This window comes from Lutra lutra, chromosome X (assembly GCF_902655055.1).
Source record: "Lutra lutra chromosome X, mLutLut1.2, whole genome shotgun sequence".
NCBI lineage: Eukaryota > Metazoa > Chordata > Mammalia > Carnivora > Mustelidae > Lutra > Lutra lutra.
This window is the reverse complement of record NC_062296.1, coordinates 57,264,793-57,284,532: the sequence shown is the minus strand read 5'-3', so window position 1 is coordinate 57,284,532 and position 19,740 is coordinate 57,264,793. Positions and strand designations below refer to the sequence as shown.

At 51.0% G+C, this 19,740-nt stretch overlaps 2 protein-coding genes across 8 annotated transcripts; both read left to right on the top strand.

Moving 5' to 3' along the window:
* Positions 1-288: 288 nt before the first annotated feature.
* On the top strand, positions 289-11,783 carry PORCN (porcupine O-acyltransferase). 6 transcript variants are annotated; one of them, XM_047715387.1, is made up of 15 exons: positions 292-425; positions 1,085-1,257; positions 3,032-3,224; positions 3,587-3,630; positions 4,061-4,242; positions 4,323-4,453; positions 4,569-4,586; positions 5,848-5,862; positions 5,961-6,086; positions 6,251-6,351; positions 7,476-7,552; positions 7,645-7,708; positions 7,817-7,902; positions 8,917-9,027; positions 11,339-11,782. In XM_047715387.1, the coding sequence occupies exons 2-15, from the start codon at positions 1,122-1,124 to the stop codon at positions 11,438-11,440; spliced, it is 1,386 nt and encodes a 461-aa protein (XP_047571343.1). In that variant the 5' UTR covers positions 292-425; positions 1,085-1,121; the 3' UTR covers positions 11,441-11,782. The 6 variants fall into 6 exon arrangements, with proteins under 6 accessions (XP_047571341.1, XP_047571346.1, XP_047571343.1 ...); XM_047715389.1 differs by lacking the exon at positions 8,917-9,027 and having other exon boundaries at positions 11,339-11,783; XM_047715385.1 differs by lacking the exons at positions 8,917-9,027; positions 11,339-11,782 and having other exon boundaries at positions 289-425; positions 7,817-8,910.
* Positions 11,784-12,583: 800 nt separating this feature from the next.
* Positions 12,584-19,093, top strand: EBP (EBP cholestenol delta-isomerase). 2 transcript variants are annotated; one of them, XM_047715399.1, is made up of 6 exons: positions 12,584-12,848; positions 13,138-13,184; positions 13,764-14,082; positions 16,482-16,518; positions 16,641-16,771; positions 17,376-19,093. In XM_047715399.1, the coding sequence occupies exons 3-6, from the start codon at positions 13,782-13,784 to the stop codon at positions 17,597-17,599; spliced, it is 693 nt and encodes a 230-aa protein (XP_047571355.1). In that variant the 5' UTR covers positions 12,584-12,848; positions 13,138-13,184; positions 13,764-13,781; the 3' UTR covers positions 17,600-19,093. The 2 variants fall into 2 exon arrangements, with proteins under 2 accessions (XP_047571355.1, XP_047571354.1); XM_047715398.1 differs by lacking the exon at positions 13,138-13,184 and having other exon boundaries at positions 12,588-12,848.
* Positions 19,094-19,740: the final 647 nt, after the last annotated feature.

Here is a 19,740-nt window from a genome sequence, read left to right as displayed (position 1 = left end):
CGTCTCAGCTTCTTGAAGGATTAGGAATTTGACGATTGGAAAGTTTGTTTCCGGGCCGCCAGAAGACCTCCCGACGCGAACCTTCAAGGGGCTGGAACAGCCCCAAGAGGCCGGATAGGTGCGGGCGCGAACGTTCCGCGCGCCGACGTCCTCCCGCGCCCCGCTCCTCTCAACCTCCCGCTCCTCCTTCCCTCGCTCCTCCGGCTCCCCTCCTCCTCCGTCCCCGCCCCTCTCCTGCCCTCTCATTGGCCGAGCTGGCCGGCCGGGCCTCCCCGGGATTTAAAGGGCCCGCTCTCCGCGCCGCCCAGGGAGCCGCAGCTGGTCCCGGCCTTGCGGCCTGCGGGGGAGGCTGCCCGGAGGAGGCGGCGACGGTGGCGGTGGCGGTGCGTCCCCGGCCCCCAGGACCGCAGCTTCCTTCCTGCCAGGTAAGTCGCCAGCAGTGCGCGTGCGGCTGCCCTGCTCCCATCCTGAGCCGGCCTCTCCGCGCGGGTCTGCAGCGCGTGTCCTGGGGCCCCCTCTCCATCACCTTTCCCACTGCTCCAATTGCTACATCCCTGACTGCCAACTTCACCTCCCTGCAGCTCCCGGGCCTGGGCAGAGCTTTGTTGGCGGCTACAAGAGGCCAGGTGGGGGTGAGATGGGGCGCGCGGGGGATACAGGACACCCCCCACATCCATAGAAGAAGAGATGCACACGGCCCCCAAGTGTCACAGGATCTCCCTCTTTGCCCTCCACACAGAGTGACTTTACCTTGGAACCCCGGGGGGGCCCCCATTTGATATGTGGGCCTAGAATATACACCATTCAATTACATCGGACCCGGACTGTTCACAGCATACAAGAGACACGGGTCCTTCATTCACTACAGGTCATGGGCTGTGTGTGTTCACCCTGGACGCCCATTCACACACACACAGTTGGTGGCTCTGTCGGATGTACCTGACATTCACACCCTCCCCCAGCCCCCCAGGACCATGTCTCCGGATGGACAGCCCCAAACTGAAATCTGAGTGTTCAAGTTCATCCCTTGAGCATGGTCTGCCCCATGGACATCCTGGCTCCCTGTGTGTCCCCACTTTGACAGGTCTATCCATCTGTCCATCCATCCGTGGGGGTTCGCAATGGCCACCTTCAGCCGCCAGGAATTTTTCCAGCAACTGCTGCAGGGCTGTCTCCTGCCTACTGCCCAGCAGGGCCTTGATCAGATCTGGCTGCTCCTTGCCATCTGCCTCGCCTGCCGGCTCCTCTGGAAGCTTGGTAAGTGCTTGCCGCACCAGGTGCCACCACCGAGGCCATATCACACATACCACATTTATCCATCCCAAGCCACATTTGAACCCGCTACATCTTGCCATGCCGAGCCGGACGCCAACGTGTCTAGCCCACCACATGCCAGCAGCCCAAGTGCCATTCCAGTACACCATGTCCCGCTATGCCCAGCCACTCCATGCCGCACCACACCAAGCCACATCCTGCCATGACAAGCCACATCCTTCGGTATGCCTGGGTTTCTGGGATTCTAGAAAGCTGAGCTTCTTGGATCTTGGGATCCTGAAATGTCTCCATCCCAAGGTTACAAGCTTCTGGGGTGCCGATGTCAGCTATGGAATCCCTAAGGACCATGTTACAGAGTTTGGGCATTCTGACAAATAGAAATTCTCACAGTGTAGCCTTCCAAAATGCTGGCATTCTGGATTTCGAGAGTCCGGGCATGATGAGATTTCTGGATTGTGGGATTCTGGAATTCTTCCACAATCGTGGCAAGCCTGTATCCAAATGATACAATTCCAAGTTCCCAACTTTCTTATAGGATGCTGAGAATTTTGGAAATCTGAGATTCAAAGCTTCTACACTTTCTTTTCCTTTTCTTTTCTTTAATGTTTATTTGTTGATTTTTTTTTTTTTTTGGCAATCTACATCCAACATGGGGCTTGAACTCATGACCCGAGATCAAGAGTTGCACTCTCCACCAACTGAGCCAGCCAGGTGCCCCCTCTTTTTCTTTTGTTTTAAATGGAAGTCCCCCCCCAAGGTTCATCATTTTGAAATATTTCAAACTTACCAAAAAGTTAAGCTGAAAGGATAATGTTCTGAACACCTATATATGCATTATCAGATTCTCCAACTGTCAACATCTTTTTTTTTTTTTTAAGATTTTATTTATTTATTTGACAGAGAGAAATCACAAGTAGGCAGAGAGGCAGGCAGAGAGAGAGAGGAGGAAGCAGGCTTCCGGCTGAGCAGAAAGCCCGATGTGGGGCTCGAACCCAGGACCTGGGATCATGACCTGAGCCGAAGGCAGCGGCTTAACCCACTGAGCCACCCAGGCGCCCCTCAACATCTTTTTTTAAAGATTTTATTTATTTATTTGACAGACAGAGATCACAAGTAGGCAGGGAGGCAGGTAGAGAGAGAGAGGAGGGAAAGCAGGCTCCCTGCTGAGCAGAGAGCCCTGACGTGGGGCTCGATGTGGGGCTCGATGTGGGGCTCGATGCGGGGCTTGATGCGGGTCTTGATGTGGGGCTCTATCCCAGGATCCTGGGATCATGACCTGAGCCAAAGGCAGAGGCTTAACCCACTGAGCCACCCAGGCGCCCCCACAACTGTCAACATCTTAACACGTTAGCTCTATCTACCTATCTATCATCTTCCTGAATCCTGTGCAGAATGTGCTGACACTTCACCCCAAACCCTTCAGTGTGTGCCTCCCCAAGAACAAGGACATCTTCCCCCAACAAGCACGCCCTCCCCCCTCCCCCCTCAAGAAATGTAATCTGGGTGCGATAATAATTATCCAACATAAGTCAATATTCATATTTCACCCAGGGTTCCCAAAAATGTCCTTTACAGATGTTTCTTCTCGGCTCCCCTCTCAAGCTCACCCGCTTCGGCCCCCTCCCCCCTCCCCACCCCTGCAATCTCACCACATTGCCACCTCTTATTCAGCCCTCTGCCCGGTGGCCCTCCCTTCCTCCTGTCCCAGCCAACTTCCCGTTCTTGTTCTCTTTGTCTCTCCCCCCATCACCCGAAGGGTTGCCGTCCTACCTGAAGCATGCGAGCACTGTGGCAGGGGGGTTCTTCAGCCTCTACCACTTCTTCCAGCTGCACATGGTTTGGGTCGTGCTGCTCAGCCTCTTGTGCTACCTCGTGCTGTTCCTCTGCCGACATTCCTCCCATCGCGGCGTCTTCCTCTCGGTCACCATCCTCATCTACCTGCTCATGGGGTATGGGTGCGAGTCCTCCTCCCCGCGTTGTGGGCCAAAGGGCGGGGGGGGGGGCGCAGTGGGCCCAGGCCACTCCTCGTGAGGCTGTCCAGGACGAGGAGGGCATAGGGGATTCCCAGAGTTGGGGGGGCGCGGGAGTCTGGGAGACTGGTTCTTTCTGAAGGCTGTACCGGACAGGCTGGGCTTGGGCTCCCCCTGGAGGAGGGAGTCCTGAGTCCTGGAGAATTATTCCTCCAGGAGATTGTGCAGGATGGGGATGTGTGGGGAGGGGGTCTGTAACCGTCTCTGCGCCTGGGTTTCCCCCACTTTGTGGTCTCTGAGACCATGGGAGTCATGGAGCCAAGACCACCTTTTTTCCGTAGTGAGATGCACATGGTGGACACCGTGACATGGCACAAGATGCGAGGTAGGTGGTCCCGGCCCTCTCACCTGCCCCCTCCCGCCCCGTCTTCCTGCCCTGCCCCACGGCTCCTAACTCCCCCAACCCTGTCTGTCCTTCACTGCTTTTCTCCCTCATCTGCCCACCCTGGTGGACACTCGGGCCTCAGATTCCCCTCACATCTGTGTCTCTCTCTCCCATGCCTTCCCCTCCACCACCACGCTTCCCCCCCGCCCCGCGCCATCTGTCTATCCTATCTCATGTGCGCAAGCGCCTGACACTTGACTCAAGGCGTCTGCTGGTCCTGGGCCCCCTCTGCTCACCTGCCTGTCTGACACCCTGCCCACCTGTCCACACCTGACCTCCTCATCTCCCACCACCTCTCACCTGGTGCTCCCCATTGCCCCACGCGGACCTGCTCTTTGCCTGTCCACTTGACCATGGGCGCCACACATAGGGGCCCAGATGATCGTGGCCATGAAAGCGGTGTCTCTGGGCTTCGACCTGGACCGGGGCGAGGTGGGTGCAGTACCCTCGCCCATGGAGTTCATGGGCTACCTCTACTTCGTGGGCACCATCGTCTTTGGGCCCTGGATATCCTTCCACAGCTACCTACAGGCTGTCCAAGGCCGCCCGCTGGTGAGGTCCTGGGTGGACAGGTGGGCAGGGACTGTGGGAGCCATGGTGGGGCAGTGTTCATGGAGCCTTGATCCCCACAGAGCCGCCGATGGCTGCAGAAGGTGGCCCGGAGCCTGGCATTGGCCCTCCTGTGCCTTGTGCTGTCCACCTGTGTGGGCCCCTACCTCTTCCCATACTTCATCCCCCTTGATGGTGACCGCCTCCTTCGCAAGTGAGCACAGTCTTTGAGGCCTCTGCCCAACAGGGAGGGGGTTGGGGAGGGACCTGGGGTCTCCCCAACTCTGAGCCTGTCTCTTAATTCTTCTGTCTGTCTTCTGTTACTACAGCAAGAAACGCAAAGCCAGGTAAATGAGGGCAGGTGCTAAGGGCAAGTGGGGCTGACTAGGGGTCGGGGTGGGGGGCGCAGTCTGTGGCTGGTTTGTTCTGTAAGTCCGAGACTGTTGGACCATCTATCCCATGACTAGACAGAGGCTGAGTGTCTATGGCTGTTGTTCGACCACAGTTAGCTCTGCAACTCCATGTGACTGATACTCCAACTGTGGCTGGCTGTCCATCTAGTTTACGGCTAGGAACAAATTATGGGACGACAGTGGGGATTGACAAGTATATATTGGTGGGTGACTCCGACCTGCCTGTGACACTGGTGTATGTGGGTCGTTCACCTGTCAGCTACTCACCCTCTGTGTGGGACTGGTGTTCCAGCTCTCTCGCTGTGCCTTTGTCTGTGATGGGATGTGTGCCTGTCACTGGAAAAGATAAAGCTGGGTCGTCTGTGACTCTGGCTGGGAATGGGTCTGACCATGCGCAGCCTGTTGTGTGCCTGTCTGTGACAGATTCTGCCTGTGAGTCTGCCTTGTCTGGCCGCCTGGTGTTGTCTGGCTGTGGGCTCATGACCAACCATGTGTCCATGCCTATCTGTGGGACTGATCATCCACCTTCTAGTGTGACTGTAGGATTTCATCCAGCTGTTTGACTGTATGACCCAGTGCCCCCATTCACTGGCCATGTCTGATGGTGTCTGATGCTGAATGAGGCTCCCAAAGGGTGGAGAGATTTAACGAGTGTCACCCAGCTAAGCCTCTGGGCATTATTCCCAGGCCCGATTCCAGAACCTACACTTTCTCCAGGCCGCGGTCTTTTTTTCACCATGTCTGACTGTACAGCTGACAGGATGACTGGGTTGAGCATAGTATTGCCTACGTGTGCAAAGCAGGGTGCCTGGTAGTGTCTGTGCCTAAGTAAAGGACTCTGGTGTATCTTACCAGTCACTGGGTCAGACTGGAGGGCTGTGAGGCTGGGAGTCTGATAGCATTTGTGTCTGGCCTCGTGGCTGTGTCGCTGTGTGGCGCGGTGAGGTCAGGCCTCTGACAGTGGCTGGGTCTGGATATCTGGCCATGTGAAGCTGTAGGACCAGGTCATATCGTAGGGCCGCTCACACTTCTACTTGAGGCGTGTGAAACTGACAGCGTACGCGTGCATGTGACTATGTTTTGCTGCCATGTTTCTGTCTTGTCTTGTCTACAAACAACTCCGGCCAGCCTCCAGGTCCTCTCTGACTCTCTTTCCTTTCTTCTCTGCTGCCTTCCTGACCCCTGGGGGCCCTAGGGGCACCATGGTAAGGTGAGTCTGCAGAGTGGGGCTGGGGACCTGACATGTGGTGGGGTGTCAAGCCAGGCCTGGGAGTGATCCCTCTCTCCCCGCAACCACTTTCTCCCCAGGTGGCTGCGAGCCTACGAGAGTGCTGTCTCCTTCCACTTCAGCAACTATTTTGTGGGCTTTCTGTCCGAGGCCACGGCCACGTTGGCAGGGGCCGGCTTCACCGAGGAGAAGGATCACCTGGAATGGTGGGGAGGGCTGGGGGCCCCCCCTCTCCCTTAGGGTGCTGCCTAGAGGAGCTGCAGGGAGGTGGGAGGGAGTCCCAGGGGAGGGAACAGCCAAGATAAAAGTATGGAGGTTAGATGGATGGCTTGAGACCCCAGATGAATTCGCAGGTCTCTTTTGCCTACAGGGACCTGACTGTATCCAAGCCACTGAACGTGGAGCTGCCCCGGTCCATGGTGGAAGTTGTCACGAGCTGGAACCTGCCCATGTCTTATTGGCTAAATAACTGTGAGTCACCAAGTCACCGCTCCAAGAGAGTTGGGAGCCCTCAACCCAGGCCCTTCCCCATTCATGTAACGTTTACTGAGAACCTATTGTATACTAGGCACTGAAGATACTGCAGGAACCAGGGGGGAAAAAAGTCCCTGGCCCCTGTGGAGCTGACATTTTTGTGGGGAGAGCAGACAGTAAGAGAAAAAAAAAATACGTAATAGTGCAAGTGGTGACAGGTGCTATGGTAAAAAAAAAAAAATGAAGCAGGTAAAGATGATCTGGGAGTGTTGGCAGGAATGAGGGCGGGGGGAGTGTTGCAATTTTAAATAAATTAGCCAGAGCAAGTCCCACTGAGGAGGTGACATTTGAGCAAAGACCTGAGCAAGATGAAAGAATGAGCAATACCAATGTGTGGGGGAAGAGGGTAAACAGATGAAGGGAACAGCTGGTGCAAAGGCCCTGAGGCAGCATACTGTGCAAGTATCTGAGGAACAGGGAGGAGACCAGTGCCGGGAGAGCAGAGTGAGTGGGGACCAGCAGCAGGAGGTGAGGGCAGAGAGGTGACAGGGGGCTGGAGGGCTTCACTGGCCACAGGGAGGACTGGGGCTTTTTCTCTGAGAAGTGGCACCACAGCAGGGGTGTGAGCAGAAGAGGGCTGAGGGCTGATTTGGGTTGTAACAGGCCCCTCCAGCTGCTGTGAGAGCAGACAAGGTGGAAGCAGGGAGGAGGTCACGGCAATAGTCCAAGCAAGCTGTGGAGGTGGTGGCAGTGGGTGTGAAGAGAGGGCAGATTCTGGATACATTCTGGAGATGGAACTGACAGGATTTGCTGAGAGTTTGGTTGTGGAAATGGGAGAGAGGGTAGAAGAGGGCAGAGCGAGGGTGATTTTAGGTTTTTGCTCTGAGGAGCTGGAAGAGTAGAGTTGACCTTGGCTGAACTTGGGGTTGCTATGGGAGGAGCAGCTTGGGAGGGAAGATCAGGAGCTAAATTTCGGACATGGGACATTTGGGACCATTATAAAAATTTTATCCTGGGGGCTCCAGTAGGTTGTGGGTTCCTTGCTTTGCCCTCTGGCCCCCTAGGGAGGGCAGAGGGGATCCCAGGAGACTCTTGACTTGACTTGCATCTCCCCCTTCCAGATGTTTTCAAGAATGCTCTCCGCCTAGGGACCTTCTCAGCCGTGCTGGTTACCTATGCAGCCAGTGCCCTCCTGCACGTGAGCAGGGCAGAGCGGGATGTGGGTGGGGTGAACTGGGGGGGGGGGCAGGGCCTCTCCTTACTCACCTCCTTGCCCCCTGGGCCCTCCAGGGCTTCAGCTTCCATTTGGCTGCGGTGCTGCTGTCCCTGGCGTTTATCACTTACGTGGAACACGGTGAGTGCTGAGCCCAGCCCAGCAGATGGGATAGGAGGTGGGGGCGGGGCTAGAACCACTGTCCCCTGAGGCTAACCTGACCCCCTTACCTCCTGGCATCCACCCCAGTCCTCCGGAAGCGCCTGGCTCGGATCCTCAGTGCCTGCGTCTTGTCGAAACGGTGCCCACCAAACTGTTCGCACCGGCATCGCTTGGTGAGGGTTCAGCCCGGGGAACCTCATGCCCAACACTTCCCCTCAAGAACGTTACTTCCGTCTCCATCTTCTGTCCGTCTCAGGGTGTCCAGCTTCCTCTCCTGGTGCCTGAGCCATCCCCAGAACCCTGGCATCCATTTCTCTCACAAACATTATCAAGCCTCTGCTGTATACACACCTGGCATCCGTCCCCCCCCCCCGTCGCCCCGTGAATATTTATTGAGCACCTGCTGGTATCAGGCACTGTTCTAGGCACTGGGGACACAGTGGTGAACAAAAGAGACTAAAGTCCCAGCCGTATGGGACAAGCCTTTTAACAGATAAGACAGTAAATTTTTAAAAAGTCACGAAAGTATAATAGTTTCTTAGATTGGGATTAATGCCAAGGAGAAAAGACGTGAGGGAAAGGGGAAGGGAAGTATGGGGCGGGGGTGTGAATGGTTTCAATTTTAAATAGGGAAGTGACTTTTGAGTTCTTGAACTGGAGGAGATGAGGAAGAGAGGCATTCCAGGTAGGGAGAGAACAACCTGTGTAAAAGTTCTGAGACGGGAGAGCCTGGAATATTTGAGGAACAACAAGGAGGCCAGTGTGGCTTGAGCAGAGCAAGCGAGGGCAGTGGGGAAAGGTGGGTCTCGTAGGTCATGGTGGGGATTTGTTTCTGTTCGTTTTTTCATTGTTTGCAATAAGAAATATGGACCACCTCAGATTTGCCTCCCACCTGGCAACCAACGTTTATCACCATAAGCCCCCAGCTAAAGCCCCTCCATTCTCCCTCCTCTGCCTCAACACTCACCTCTCCCCCTGGATGCCCCCAGGCTAACAGTACCCTCATCCCTGGATACCTCTGGGGCTCCCGTAGGAAGATCCAAACCCCAGAGGGTGCCCTGTGCCCTGGACATCCTCCTTCCTGGGACCCACTGGGCCAGTGCATCTCCCTGGGCTCCCCTGGCCGGGTGGGGCTGGGGGACAGTAAGTAGATCCAGCTGCGAAGCATATCCATCTGTCCCCCACAGGGCCTGGGGGTGCGAGTCTTAAACCTGCTCTTTGGGGCCCTGGCCATCTTCCACCTGGCCTACCTGGGCTCCCTGTTTGATGTCGATGTGGATGACACCACAGAGGAGCAGGTGAGGTGGGGCCCTGGGCTGGAGGTTACTTAGGGACGTGCTACCCACTCATGGGAACCATGAGAGCAAAGGTGAAGAGGCTGAGGCATTGAGGACCTCATGTCATGTGTCTGTCTAGCACTTGCAAAGCTAGTGCTCCTGGATCCTCCTTTCTCAGGGTCCTTCTGCTGGACTCATCCTGTTGGGGCTCTTATCAGGGCAAGGCATGCAAACTATGTTTAGTTTACTTATAAAATTTATTTTATAGAGATGAAGAGCAAAATCCCAGTTTTTTTTTAACATTTTGTTTATTTATTTGTGTGTGTGTGAGAGAGAGAGAGAGAGAGAAACAGGGGCAGAGGAGGGAGGGGCAGAGGGAGAGGGAGAAGCAGGCTCCCTGGCAAGCAAGGAGCCCAACGCAGGGGCTCGATCCCAGGACCCCAGGATCATGACCTGAGCTGAAGGCAGCCTCTTAACCGACTGAGCCGCCCAGGCACCCCCAGGTTTTACCCTTCAAAAAATTAATTATTTCATCATATTTTTGTTTCAGTAGAATGCACAAGGTTTCTTTCTTATTTAATTAAGAAGTATTTTTACTCAGGTTGAATGTGCAAACTCTGGATTCTGCTTTAAAAATGTACATTAAAATGTGCTATTTTTATTCATGTGGAGTATGCACCTTCCAGATTTTACTCCCTTTTTAAATGAAAGATGATTTTAAAAATACTGTTTCTGGGACGCCTGGGTGGCTCAGTTGGTTGAGCGGCTGCCTTCGGCTCAGGTCATGATCCCAGCGTCCTGGGATCGAGTCCCACATCGGGCTCCTTGCTCAGCAGGGAGCCTGCTTCTCCCTCTGCCTCTGCCTGCCACTCTGTCTGCCTGTGCTCGCTCTCTCTCCCTCTCTCTCTCTGACAAATAAATAAATAAAATCTTTAAAAAAAAATAAATAAAAATAAAAATACTGTTTCTTCACATGGCTCTTGCAGGATCCAGGTTTTGCTTCTCTTTTAGTTGCATTTTTTTTATTTTTAATTGAAAATAAAACTTTTATTTTCTATTTTGTCATTAAAAACAATTTTTAATCTTCATTCAGGTTGAGTGTGCAAAACCGGGGTTTTAATTTTTACTAAAACATTTAAAAAAAATAGTTAATGCATAAATCACAAGGTTCAAAAACAAAACAGTATTCAAGATGTTCAGGGAAAAGTTTGCTCCTACTGTCTCCTTCCTCCCCTCTTACAGGTAACTATTTTTATTCACTTCATTAAAATGTCCCACTAAAATATAAGCACAACAGTAGATTTATATATTTTTTTAAAGATTTTATTTATTTATTTGACAGAGAGATCACAAGCAGGCAGAGAGGCAGGCAGAGAGAGAGGAGGAAGCAGGCTCCCTGCCGAGCAGAGAGCCCGATGCGGGGCTCGATCCCAGGACTCTGAGATCATGACCTGAGCCGAAGGCAGCGGCTTAACCCACTGAGCCACCCAGGCGCCCCAGTAGATTTATATTTTGATTCCCTGCCCCACCCCAGGTTTTACCCTAAAAGGACTCATGAATGATACCATTCTGCATGTCACTGTTTTCACGTAATCATTCTTGAAAATCTTCCGCATAAGTACATGGAATGTCCTCATTCATTTGTTTTCCATTGCGAGGGTATGACGATATGACACAGTGTAGTTGGTCCCTCATCAGTGAACACCTAGGTGATTTCCAGCCCTTTCCTATTGCAAATGGTGCTACAGCCAAGTACTACTACCCTCGTACCCATATGGATTCATACAGGTGCAGACAGAACTCTAGGATCTAGCCTTGAGAGTTAGAATGAAGAAGTTACTTTTTTGCCTCCCCCCAGCAGTGTGTGACCATACCCATCGCCCGACCAACAGAGTGCCTCTCAGACTTCCTGGATAGGTTTGCCGGTTTGAGAGGAGGAAGATTATGAGTGAGGCTGAGTATCTTTTCATATATCTAAGAACCACTGGGATTTTTCCTTTGTGAGAATGGCATACTCCCTTCCTTTACCAGGTTTTTTTTTTTTTTTCTTTTTGAAAAATTGATTTCTAAGAGCTCCTTCTGTATTAGGGAGAGTACAAGTCAGAGGATGGAATTGCCTTGTTTTGTTTTTAAAATGATATTTAAAGAAGAAAACATGAAAAAAAATAACACCTGATTCTGCTTACCTTTTACATGTACCAGTCTCTTCTCTGGGGCTTCGCTTAGTAGGTTAGCATGGAGTCACAGAAATGTCCTTGAACAAAGGATGGGTTTTCCTGAGACCTTTTTTTGTTCTTGCCGAGTGGGACTGTCACCTCTTTCTCTCCCACAGGGCTACGGCATGGCATACACTGTCCACAAGTGGTCAGAGCTCAGCTGGGCCAGTCACTGGGTCACTTTTGGATGTTGGATCTTCTATCGTCTCATAGGCTGAGGCACATCTGTGGACCCTCATAGCTCCCTCAAGACCCCTCCTCAGGGTGCCAACTCTGATGCGGGATGAGGGAAGGCCCTATCTCTAATTCTTGACCCCTCTCCATCCTTGACCCCCCCGACACCCCTACACACACACACACACACACACACACACACAGTTTCCATGCCTGTTGATCCCCACTCCACCACAAGGCGGGAAGGGGGTGGTCCCTGCTGGGGCCTAGGGGCGGAGGATGCTTGGGGAAACAGAGAGGGGGAGATCCAGGGCCTCCCCCGCCTTCCTTCTCCCTTTTTATATACAGTTTGTTATTGTCAAATAAAAATAGGAAAGATACAAAAGGCTCTTTCTTCACTGCTCAGTGGGGAATAGAATTGAGTGAGGAATGGGCACAGCACGGATTAAAGGTTTGGAAGCTGGAAATCATGAAGAGGGAACAGGTTGTGGTTGGTTCATGGTTAATTTATTATCGTTCAGGGCTGGATGATGAGCTCGTGGACTGCACAACTTGATTTGAGTGGAGCCAGGACAAACTGGATAGTTGGATGTGTGTGTGGTGGGGGGACCTGATACTAGCTGGTTGGAAAACTGGTTTTCTGATCCGTTATTTTGACTAGGGCAGGGGGGGGGGAAAGCAAGACAGATGAAGAGTTCATGCTTATTGGTCCTTAGAACTGAAGCTTGTGGGTTCTAATTGGATAGGAAGGTGGGGGCTGGCTTGGAGTCACGGAGTTTGGATTGGCCCTTTCGAGTTGGCACAGGGAGACTAAGGGTCCCCGTGCCAATTGGCCAGCAGCGCTGGGGAGCCCGGGTTTTGACTAGTTCTGACTTAAGTCGGGAGAAGTGGAGATGACCGTTGAGGAGTTCTGAGCGCCCAGGGAGAGGGCAGAGGTACAACGTACAAGATGTGATCTGCTGTATTAAGTTTCCTCGCCGGTTCGGGCATTAGGATTGGGAACTCATTGATTGATGTCCCTAAAAATCGAGGGCAAAGGTGAGAGAACACAGAGCAATGCTGACTCAACAGCAGATAAGGATAAAACACCCAGTTTCCGATACGACTGACTGACAACGGGCTAGGGAAATTGAAGCTAGGACTCCCTGCGGACGGGGTTCAGCTCCAAAACGCCCACGAACCTTGGCGGGTCCCAGCCTTCCCGCAACTCCTGACTGGGTCTCAACCAACAGCGAAAATGGCACCACGCATGGGGCAGGGCCGGCGGCACACAGAGAGCTCCTATTGGTTAGGGGCGGGGCTGGCCGCCTTCGCAGCCCCTCCATTGGCCAGCTCCGTAAGGTGAGGAACCTGTGAGGGACAAGTCGGTACGAAGGATTTTTACGCAGCCAGCGAGCTAGTCTAGAGAGACCCCGGAGTCTGTGAGCGAGGCCGCCGAGACCACGCCGCTGGGTGAGTTTCCTCCGCCCAACCTGCCACTCCATCCCCTAGCTCTCAGCTGCTAAACAGCCGGCCCTCGACGCTCGCGCTAGACCCTTCCTCCCTTCCTCTCCCCCCACCACCCCCCGCCCGGGTCCCACGCACAGACACCCACCGCCCACCCTACGCGCCTGCGCAAGACCCCCGGCTACGGCGCGGTTGCCGGGACGGCAGAAGATCTGCCTTCTCATTGGGCAGCTAGACCAGAGACTTCGATTTCTAATTGGTGGTCTGTGTATTTCACCCTCGTTTTCCTGTTTAGAACTGCGCCCAAGACCCCTGCCTTCCGCTTTCCTCTTTCTCTTGCAGGTTAGTGGCGTTATGCACCATTTCAGGAAGGGTCTGGCTTTGCACACACTGAACCTGACGGTTTTAGTTCCGATTAGTTTTTTCTCTTCTGTCCTGCGGATTCCAGGGCTGCGGGAGAGGGAATAGCTTCCAATTGAAAGTTGCTAGACCCTGACCCTTCCAGTGGAACCCAGCCTGGTCGCTGTGTCTCCCTCAGCCAACTATGACCCCTGAGGAAGGGACCACACCCGGCCCTTGTGTGTCCCCTATCAGGGCGTGACCAGTGAGAGCTGGGACCTAGTCTGTTTTTTGTGTCTGCCCACCAGACTGTGACCAATGAGAGCTAGAACCTGGCCCGGTTCCTGTGTCTTTCACTTCATGGGACTCTCTTGGAGGACTGGAACAGCCTTATAGTTGGGATTTTAAAACAGCATATAATTAGGCTATTTTTAATCCAGTCTATTAACTGATAATTTTAGTCCATTTACATTCCTTGTGATAATAAATTATTTGGATTTGATTTTATGATCTCATTCTGTGCTTTCTGTTTGCTCAGGTTTTTCTCTTTTTTTTTTCTCCTTTCTACTTGCCCACATACAGCCATCAGCCTACAAAGACATGACCACGAACGCCAGCCCCATGCACCCATACTGGCCTCGGCACCTGAGGCTGGACAACTTTGTGCCTAATGACTGCCCCACTTGGCATCTGCTGGCGGGCCTCTTCTCCATCTCTGGGGTCTTGGTTGTGACCACATGGCTGTTGTCAGGTCGTGCTGCGGTCGTCCCCCTGGGGACTTGGCGGCGACTATCCCTGTGCTGGTTTGCAGTGTGTGGGTTCATTCACATGGTGATTGAGGGCTGGTTCAGCCTCTACCACGAAGACCTTCTTGGAGACCAAGCTTTCTTGTCCCAACTCTGTGAGTCCTGAGTTCTTTGAGGGCTGTGGGAGGGAATTTTCTGGGCAGGGATTGGCTTAGATATTTATCCACCCACCAACTCTAACATTAATTTATTTTAAAAATGTATTCAACTTTTTTGTTGAATATCTGTTCCTATGGGTCAAAAAAAAAAAAAAACATTTAAAGAGGTGTGCAGTGAAAATCTACCTTCTGTCCACCAAGTTTCTGTAATTATTAACCAATGTTAATAATTGTGTATGCTTTTTTCCAGGGCTTGCTTACACAAAATTATACAGATAAGCCTCAGTTTGCTATTTGTAAAAGAGGGATGGTAATACCCAAAAATATGTAAGTCACTTAGAACAGTGTTAGCAGGGGTGCCTGGGTGGCACAGTCAGTTAAGCATCTGGCTCTTGCTTTCAGCTCAGGTCATGAGATTGAGCCATGTGTCAGGCTCTGAGCTCAGCATGAAGTCCATTTGAGATTCCCTCTCCCTCTCCCTCTGCCCCTCCTGCTCCTGCACACACGCTCTCTCTTTCAGATAAATAAATAAATCTTGAAAAAAGATTTTAAGAACTCTGTTGGCAGACAGCAGATGCCATAACTGTCCTTCAACATCATCATCGCTTTTTTTCCCTTCTGTGCAAATGGTAATATGGTATATACACCTCTGAACTTCTCTTTTTTTCAATGTGGTCACTCCTCATCAGTTCATAAAAAGCTTTCAAAGCATGGATGTTACAGAATTATTTGACTTGGCCAGTATTTTAGGGTATTTCCCTCCAATCTTTTTTTTTTTAATCTTTTTTTATTTATTTGAGGGGCGCCTGGGTGGATCAGTGGGTTAAGCCTCTGCCTTCGGCTCAGGTCGTGGTCTCGGGGTCCTGGGATCGAGCCCCACAATGGGCTCTCTGCTCAGTGGGGAGCCTGCTCCCCCCCCCCCCCCGCCGCCGCCTGCCTCTCTGCCTCCTTGTGATCTCTCTCCCTGGCAAATAAACAAATTAAAAAAAAGATTTTGAGGAGCCTGGGTGGCTCAGTGTGTTGAGCCTCTGCCTTCGGCTCGGATCATAGTCTCAGGGTCCTGGGATTGAGCCCCACATTGGGCTCTCTGCTCAGCGGGGAGCTTGCTTCTCCCTCTCTCTCTGTGGGCCTCTCTGCCTATTTGTGATCTCTCTCTCTGTGTCAAATAAATAAATAAAAATAAAAAAATAAAAAGAAGATTTTATTTATTTGAGAGAGAAAGAGAGAGAGAACAAGCAGCAGGAGAGGGAGAAGCAGACTCCCAACTAAGCAGGGAGCCCAACACCGGGCTCAATCCCAGGACCCTGAGATCATGACCTGAGCTGAAGGCAGAGCTCAATGACTGAGCCACCCAGGTGCCCCCAGTCTTTTGCTATTATAAATAATACTTCTTTTGGGCCTCATGAATAAATTATTTTTATGCTATGTTTTTTTCAAAGATTTTATTTATTTATTAGAGAGCACCAGTGCACGAGCAGGGGTAGAGGGAGAGGGAGAAACAGACTCTTCACTGAGCAGGGAGTCCGATGCAGAACTCAATCTCAGGACTCCAGGTTCATGACCTAAGCAAAAGGCAGATGCTTGACCACCTGAACCACCCAGGCACCCATAAAACTGCTATTCTTACATAACACTTGGATCTAACACAAGTCTGTGTGAAGATCCGCCTTTGTTTCTCTTGGGTAAATATGGAAGAGAAGAGTGGTAGATGTGTGTTTAACTTTATGAAAAAACTGCCAAACTGTTTTTAAAAATGGCTATACCATTTTATTTTCCCACCAGCTGCATATGGGAGTTCTAGTTCCTCCACATCCTCGCCAACACTTGGTATGGTCAGGTTTAGTTTTAGTTATAGTGGCTGCAAGTGATACCTCATTATGGTTTTAATTTGCTTTTTCTTAATAATTAATGAAGTTTGAACACGTTTCATATGTTTATTGACCATTTTGGAATCCTGTTTTCTAAAGAACCTATTCTTGTCTCCTGTCTATTTTAACATTGAGTGGTCTTTTTCTTATTAATTCTCTGCTCATTCTTTGATTCACTCATCTGTTCACCTTTGTGCTTGCTTGCTCACTCATGCGTGCTCTCTCTCTCTTTCTCTCATACTCACTGGCTACTTCACTCACCCCATCACCTACACTTACCTTCTTTTATTCTGCATTTATTGGATACCAGACAGTCACAGCGTTACTTACTGCTCTGTGTCAGGTCTGCACACATTATCTTGTATACATATGTTCACTTTAGAATCCAGACAGCTACCCCATTTCTCAGATGAGGAAACTGAGGCATGGAGAGGTTATGAAGCCCACCTTACATGGGCCCTCAGCTCTCACACATCTGAATTCCTTTTCTTGCCTTTATTCTTCATGTATGTCTCTCACCTTCTTCAGGGAAGGAGTATGCCAAGGGAGACAGCCGATATATCCTGTAAGTGTTTGCCTCCATCAAGGGAGCCCTGCATTGATTTGGGGGTGGTGGTGAGTCGGGGAGCAGTAATGTGGGTACAGCACAGTGATGCCAGTGCTCCCCAATCCTTTCTCCTCCCACAGGAGTGACAACTTCACGATATGCATGGAGACCATCACAGCTTGCCTTTGGGGACCACTCAGCCTATGGGTGGTGATCGCCTTTCTCCGCCAGCAGCCCCTCCGCTTTGTCTTACAGCTCGTGGTCTCTGTAGGTGAGGAGGGGGCCCACACTGGGTCCTAGAGGGGTAGATGGGGGATCCACAGACACGGGGATCCCTACACAGAGCACCTCTCAGTTGTGCCCATCCAGGGCTGAGTCAGGCTGAATAACATCATCCTGAGGTTCTGGAACAGCCATGACCCTCTCAGTCTGTGTTCTCAGGTGGGAAAGGGTCATTTCCCCCTCCTCCTCTTTCATCACAGTGTCTCCTGTGAAGGTTACATGAGGTGGCAGGAAGCCCCTGGATCCTCCAGGGTTAGGATTCTGAGCTCCCTTCATCTGGCATTCAGTCCTCTTGTATTCTTACACTGCTAGCTTTCTTTAGTTCTGGAATCCTGCACTGTCTTGAATTAAAGGTATTTTGAGCTTCCTTAAATTCTGGAGATAAGATCTCTCCTGAGTTGAGAAATTCTCAGCTTCTGATTTCTGGAATTCTCACTTTTCTAATTCCTCAAATTTTCAGCCGTATGTTTTCAGATTTCTTAGCTCTCTAAATTTGAGAATCAGCTCTGAGACCTTGAATGATGACTTAGAAGATGCCTTAGAATAGCTTTTCCTCCTGACTGGGTTTCCTCTTCCCCTCTTACCTCCCACAGGTCAGATCTATGGGGATGTGCTCTATTTCCTAACAGAGCAGCGGGATGGATTCCAGCATGGGGAGCTGGGCCACCCGCTCTACTTCTGGTTTTACTTTGTCTTCATGAACGGCCTGTGGCTGGTGCTGCCTGGAATCCTTGTGCTCGATTCTGTAAAGCAGCTCGCTCATGCCCAGAGCATGCTGGACACCAAAACCACAAAAGCCAAGAGCAAGCTGAACTAATAAGTAGTAGGCTGGGCTTGAACACTGTGATGAGGAACCCTCCACCAGGAAGAAGAGTCCAGTCCTGCAGGTTGGAGGGACAAAGCAAATTAATCTGTCAAACTCGGGTTGATGGGTAAGCACCAGAAGGGCCAGAGGCAGGGGCAAGAAAGGGGCTGTGTGGAGCTACAGCCAGGAGCCACTGGGACAAAGGTACAGAAGAAACTAGAAGGGCCATGATGGTGGCAGTTTTTAAAATCAGGAAATAAAAGATCTTGACTCTAACACTGAGAGATCTTTAATTACTAACCCCAGAGATGTCCTCTGACTGACCCCACAAGCCCCTCCCTCACTCATTTCAAGGACCACCGTTCTCTCAGCCATAGACCCCCCCCTCCATCATCATCACTTAGGCTTCCAATCTATAACCTTACAAACCCCCTATCACTGACCCCACAGAGTCCCATGATGACTAATTAGATCCATGAGACACCCATTATCTCTCTTAAGAAGTGATCATCCATTCACACCCTTGGTATTCTCTCCAGAACACACTTTCTCATTTTTTGTAGAACTTTACAAATCTATAAGTTCTTCAATTTATTCAACCTCGTGTCTCCTGATCAGGTGCCCCATAGACACCCCATCAATAACTCCACAGATCTTTCTTCACTCACCTCAGACTCCCCCATTACTCACTCCAAAGACACCCATCAGTACCCTTAAGATCCCCATCACTCACCCTAGGAACTGCAAAAACTCACAAGACCCATCACTCACTTCACATACCCCATAACTTACCCCAACAGACCTCCAGTCAGTCGTATACCCTACAACCCCATGACTCACCCTGTAGACCCCCCCCCATCATGGATAACACAGACCCTCTCAAGTCACCCCACAAATCCCCTATCATTTACCCCATAGACTGTCATTACTTACCCTACAAACCCCCATAACTCGCCTTGCAGAATTTGTCACCTCATACCCCACAGGTCCCCAGTTACCCCACAGATCTTCTATCACCCCACATCCTATCATCCTTCAGATCACCTATCATGTATCCACAGATTCTCATCATTCATCCCACGAATAACCTCTCACCCTATAGACCCACCCCCATCGCTCCTCCCACAGTCTGTCTGTCATTAACCTCATAGACTTTGAGTCATAAAACAGATGGGTACTTGAGGAACTTTGAGGAGATGACAAAGAATGAAAAAAACTGCGGATACCTGTAAACTGGCTCCTGGTGACCTGTGCAGAACAGGACTTCAGTTCAAATCCTGGTTCTGCTCAAGCCTGCAGTGTAGTTTTGGAGAAATGCCTGGCTGTTAAAGCCAAAGCCAAACACAGCCACCTTCTGGCCATTGCATGTAACTCTCCATGCCACTTATTATCCCTCTGATCTTGAGCATGTTTCTCCTTGACCTTCAGTGCTTTCACATGTAAAATTCTCATAAGGGTACCTACCTCATTGGATTTTTATGCAGATTAAAAGAATTAATATATGTAGAGCGCCTGGCATACACTTTGTATTTGTTGAATGGAAGAATAAATAAATGAAAGAGAAAGTTCTCCCCAGGACTATGACAAGGACCTCCTTTTTTATCTCCTTGCTTCCAGTAAGCAGTCTTTCCAGCCAAGGCCCTCTCCACAACCAAGACAGGAATGTGACCACGTTATATCCCCATTTAAAACCTGGGATCCAGTGCTGCCATCAGGATTGAACTCCAGAATCCATGCTAGTGTTTTGCTCATCCCACCCTGTGATAATTGTAATGAGAAGCAGACTCTCAAATTCCTAATTTCCTTCAGAAAATCCAGCGGACCCATAAGAAGTGTTATTTACTCAAGCACATGGATCAGAAGAAAAATGCCGAAAACCCTTCTCTGGCTTACAAAAAAAAATTCTCCAGTATTTATACCTTCTAAAAAATTGACATCCATGTAATAATAATACCGAGGAAACAGTTACTTTAAAAGATACCAAAATAGGGGCTCCTCGGTGGTTCAGTTGGTTAAGTGTCTGCTGGGATCGTGACCCCAGGGTCCAGGGATCAAACCCTGAGTTGGGCTTCCTACTCAGCAGGAAGTTCGCTTCCCACCACCTCCACACACCCCTCCACTCCAGCTCGTACTCTATCACTCTCTCTCAAAAA

Bases quoted from the DNA above. Each gene is read 5' to 3' on its own strand.
- PORCN (XM_047715385.1), top strand. From the start codon at position 1,122: ATGGCCACCTTCAGCCGCCAGGAATTTTTCCAGCAACTGCTGCAGGGC. The intron at 6,087-6,250 runs GTGGGGAGGGCT...TTTTGCCTACAG, and splicing joins GAGAAGGATCACCTGGAATG to GGACCTGACTGTATCCAAGC. The intron at 7,709-7,816 runs GTGAGTGCTGAG...CATCCACCCCAG, and splicing joins TATCACTTACGTGGAACACG to TCCTCCGGAAGCGCCTGGCT.
- EBP (XM_047715399.1), top strand. From the start codon at position 13,782: ATGACCACGAACGCCAGCCCCATGCACCCATACTGGCCTCGGCACCTG. The intron at 16,519-16,640 runs GTAAGTGTTTGC...CTCCTCCCACAG, and splicing joins GGAGACAGCCGATATATCCT to GAGTGACAACTTCACGATAT. The intron at 16,772-17,375 runs GTGAGGAGGGGG...TACCTCCCACAG, and splicing joins ACAGCTCGTGGTCTCTGTAG to GTCAGATCTATGGGGATGTG.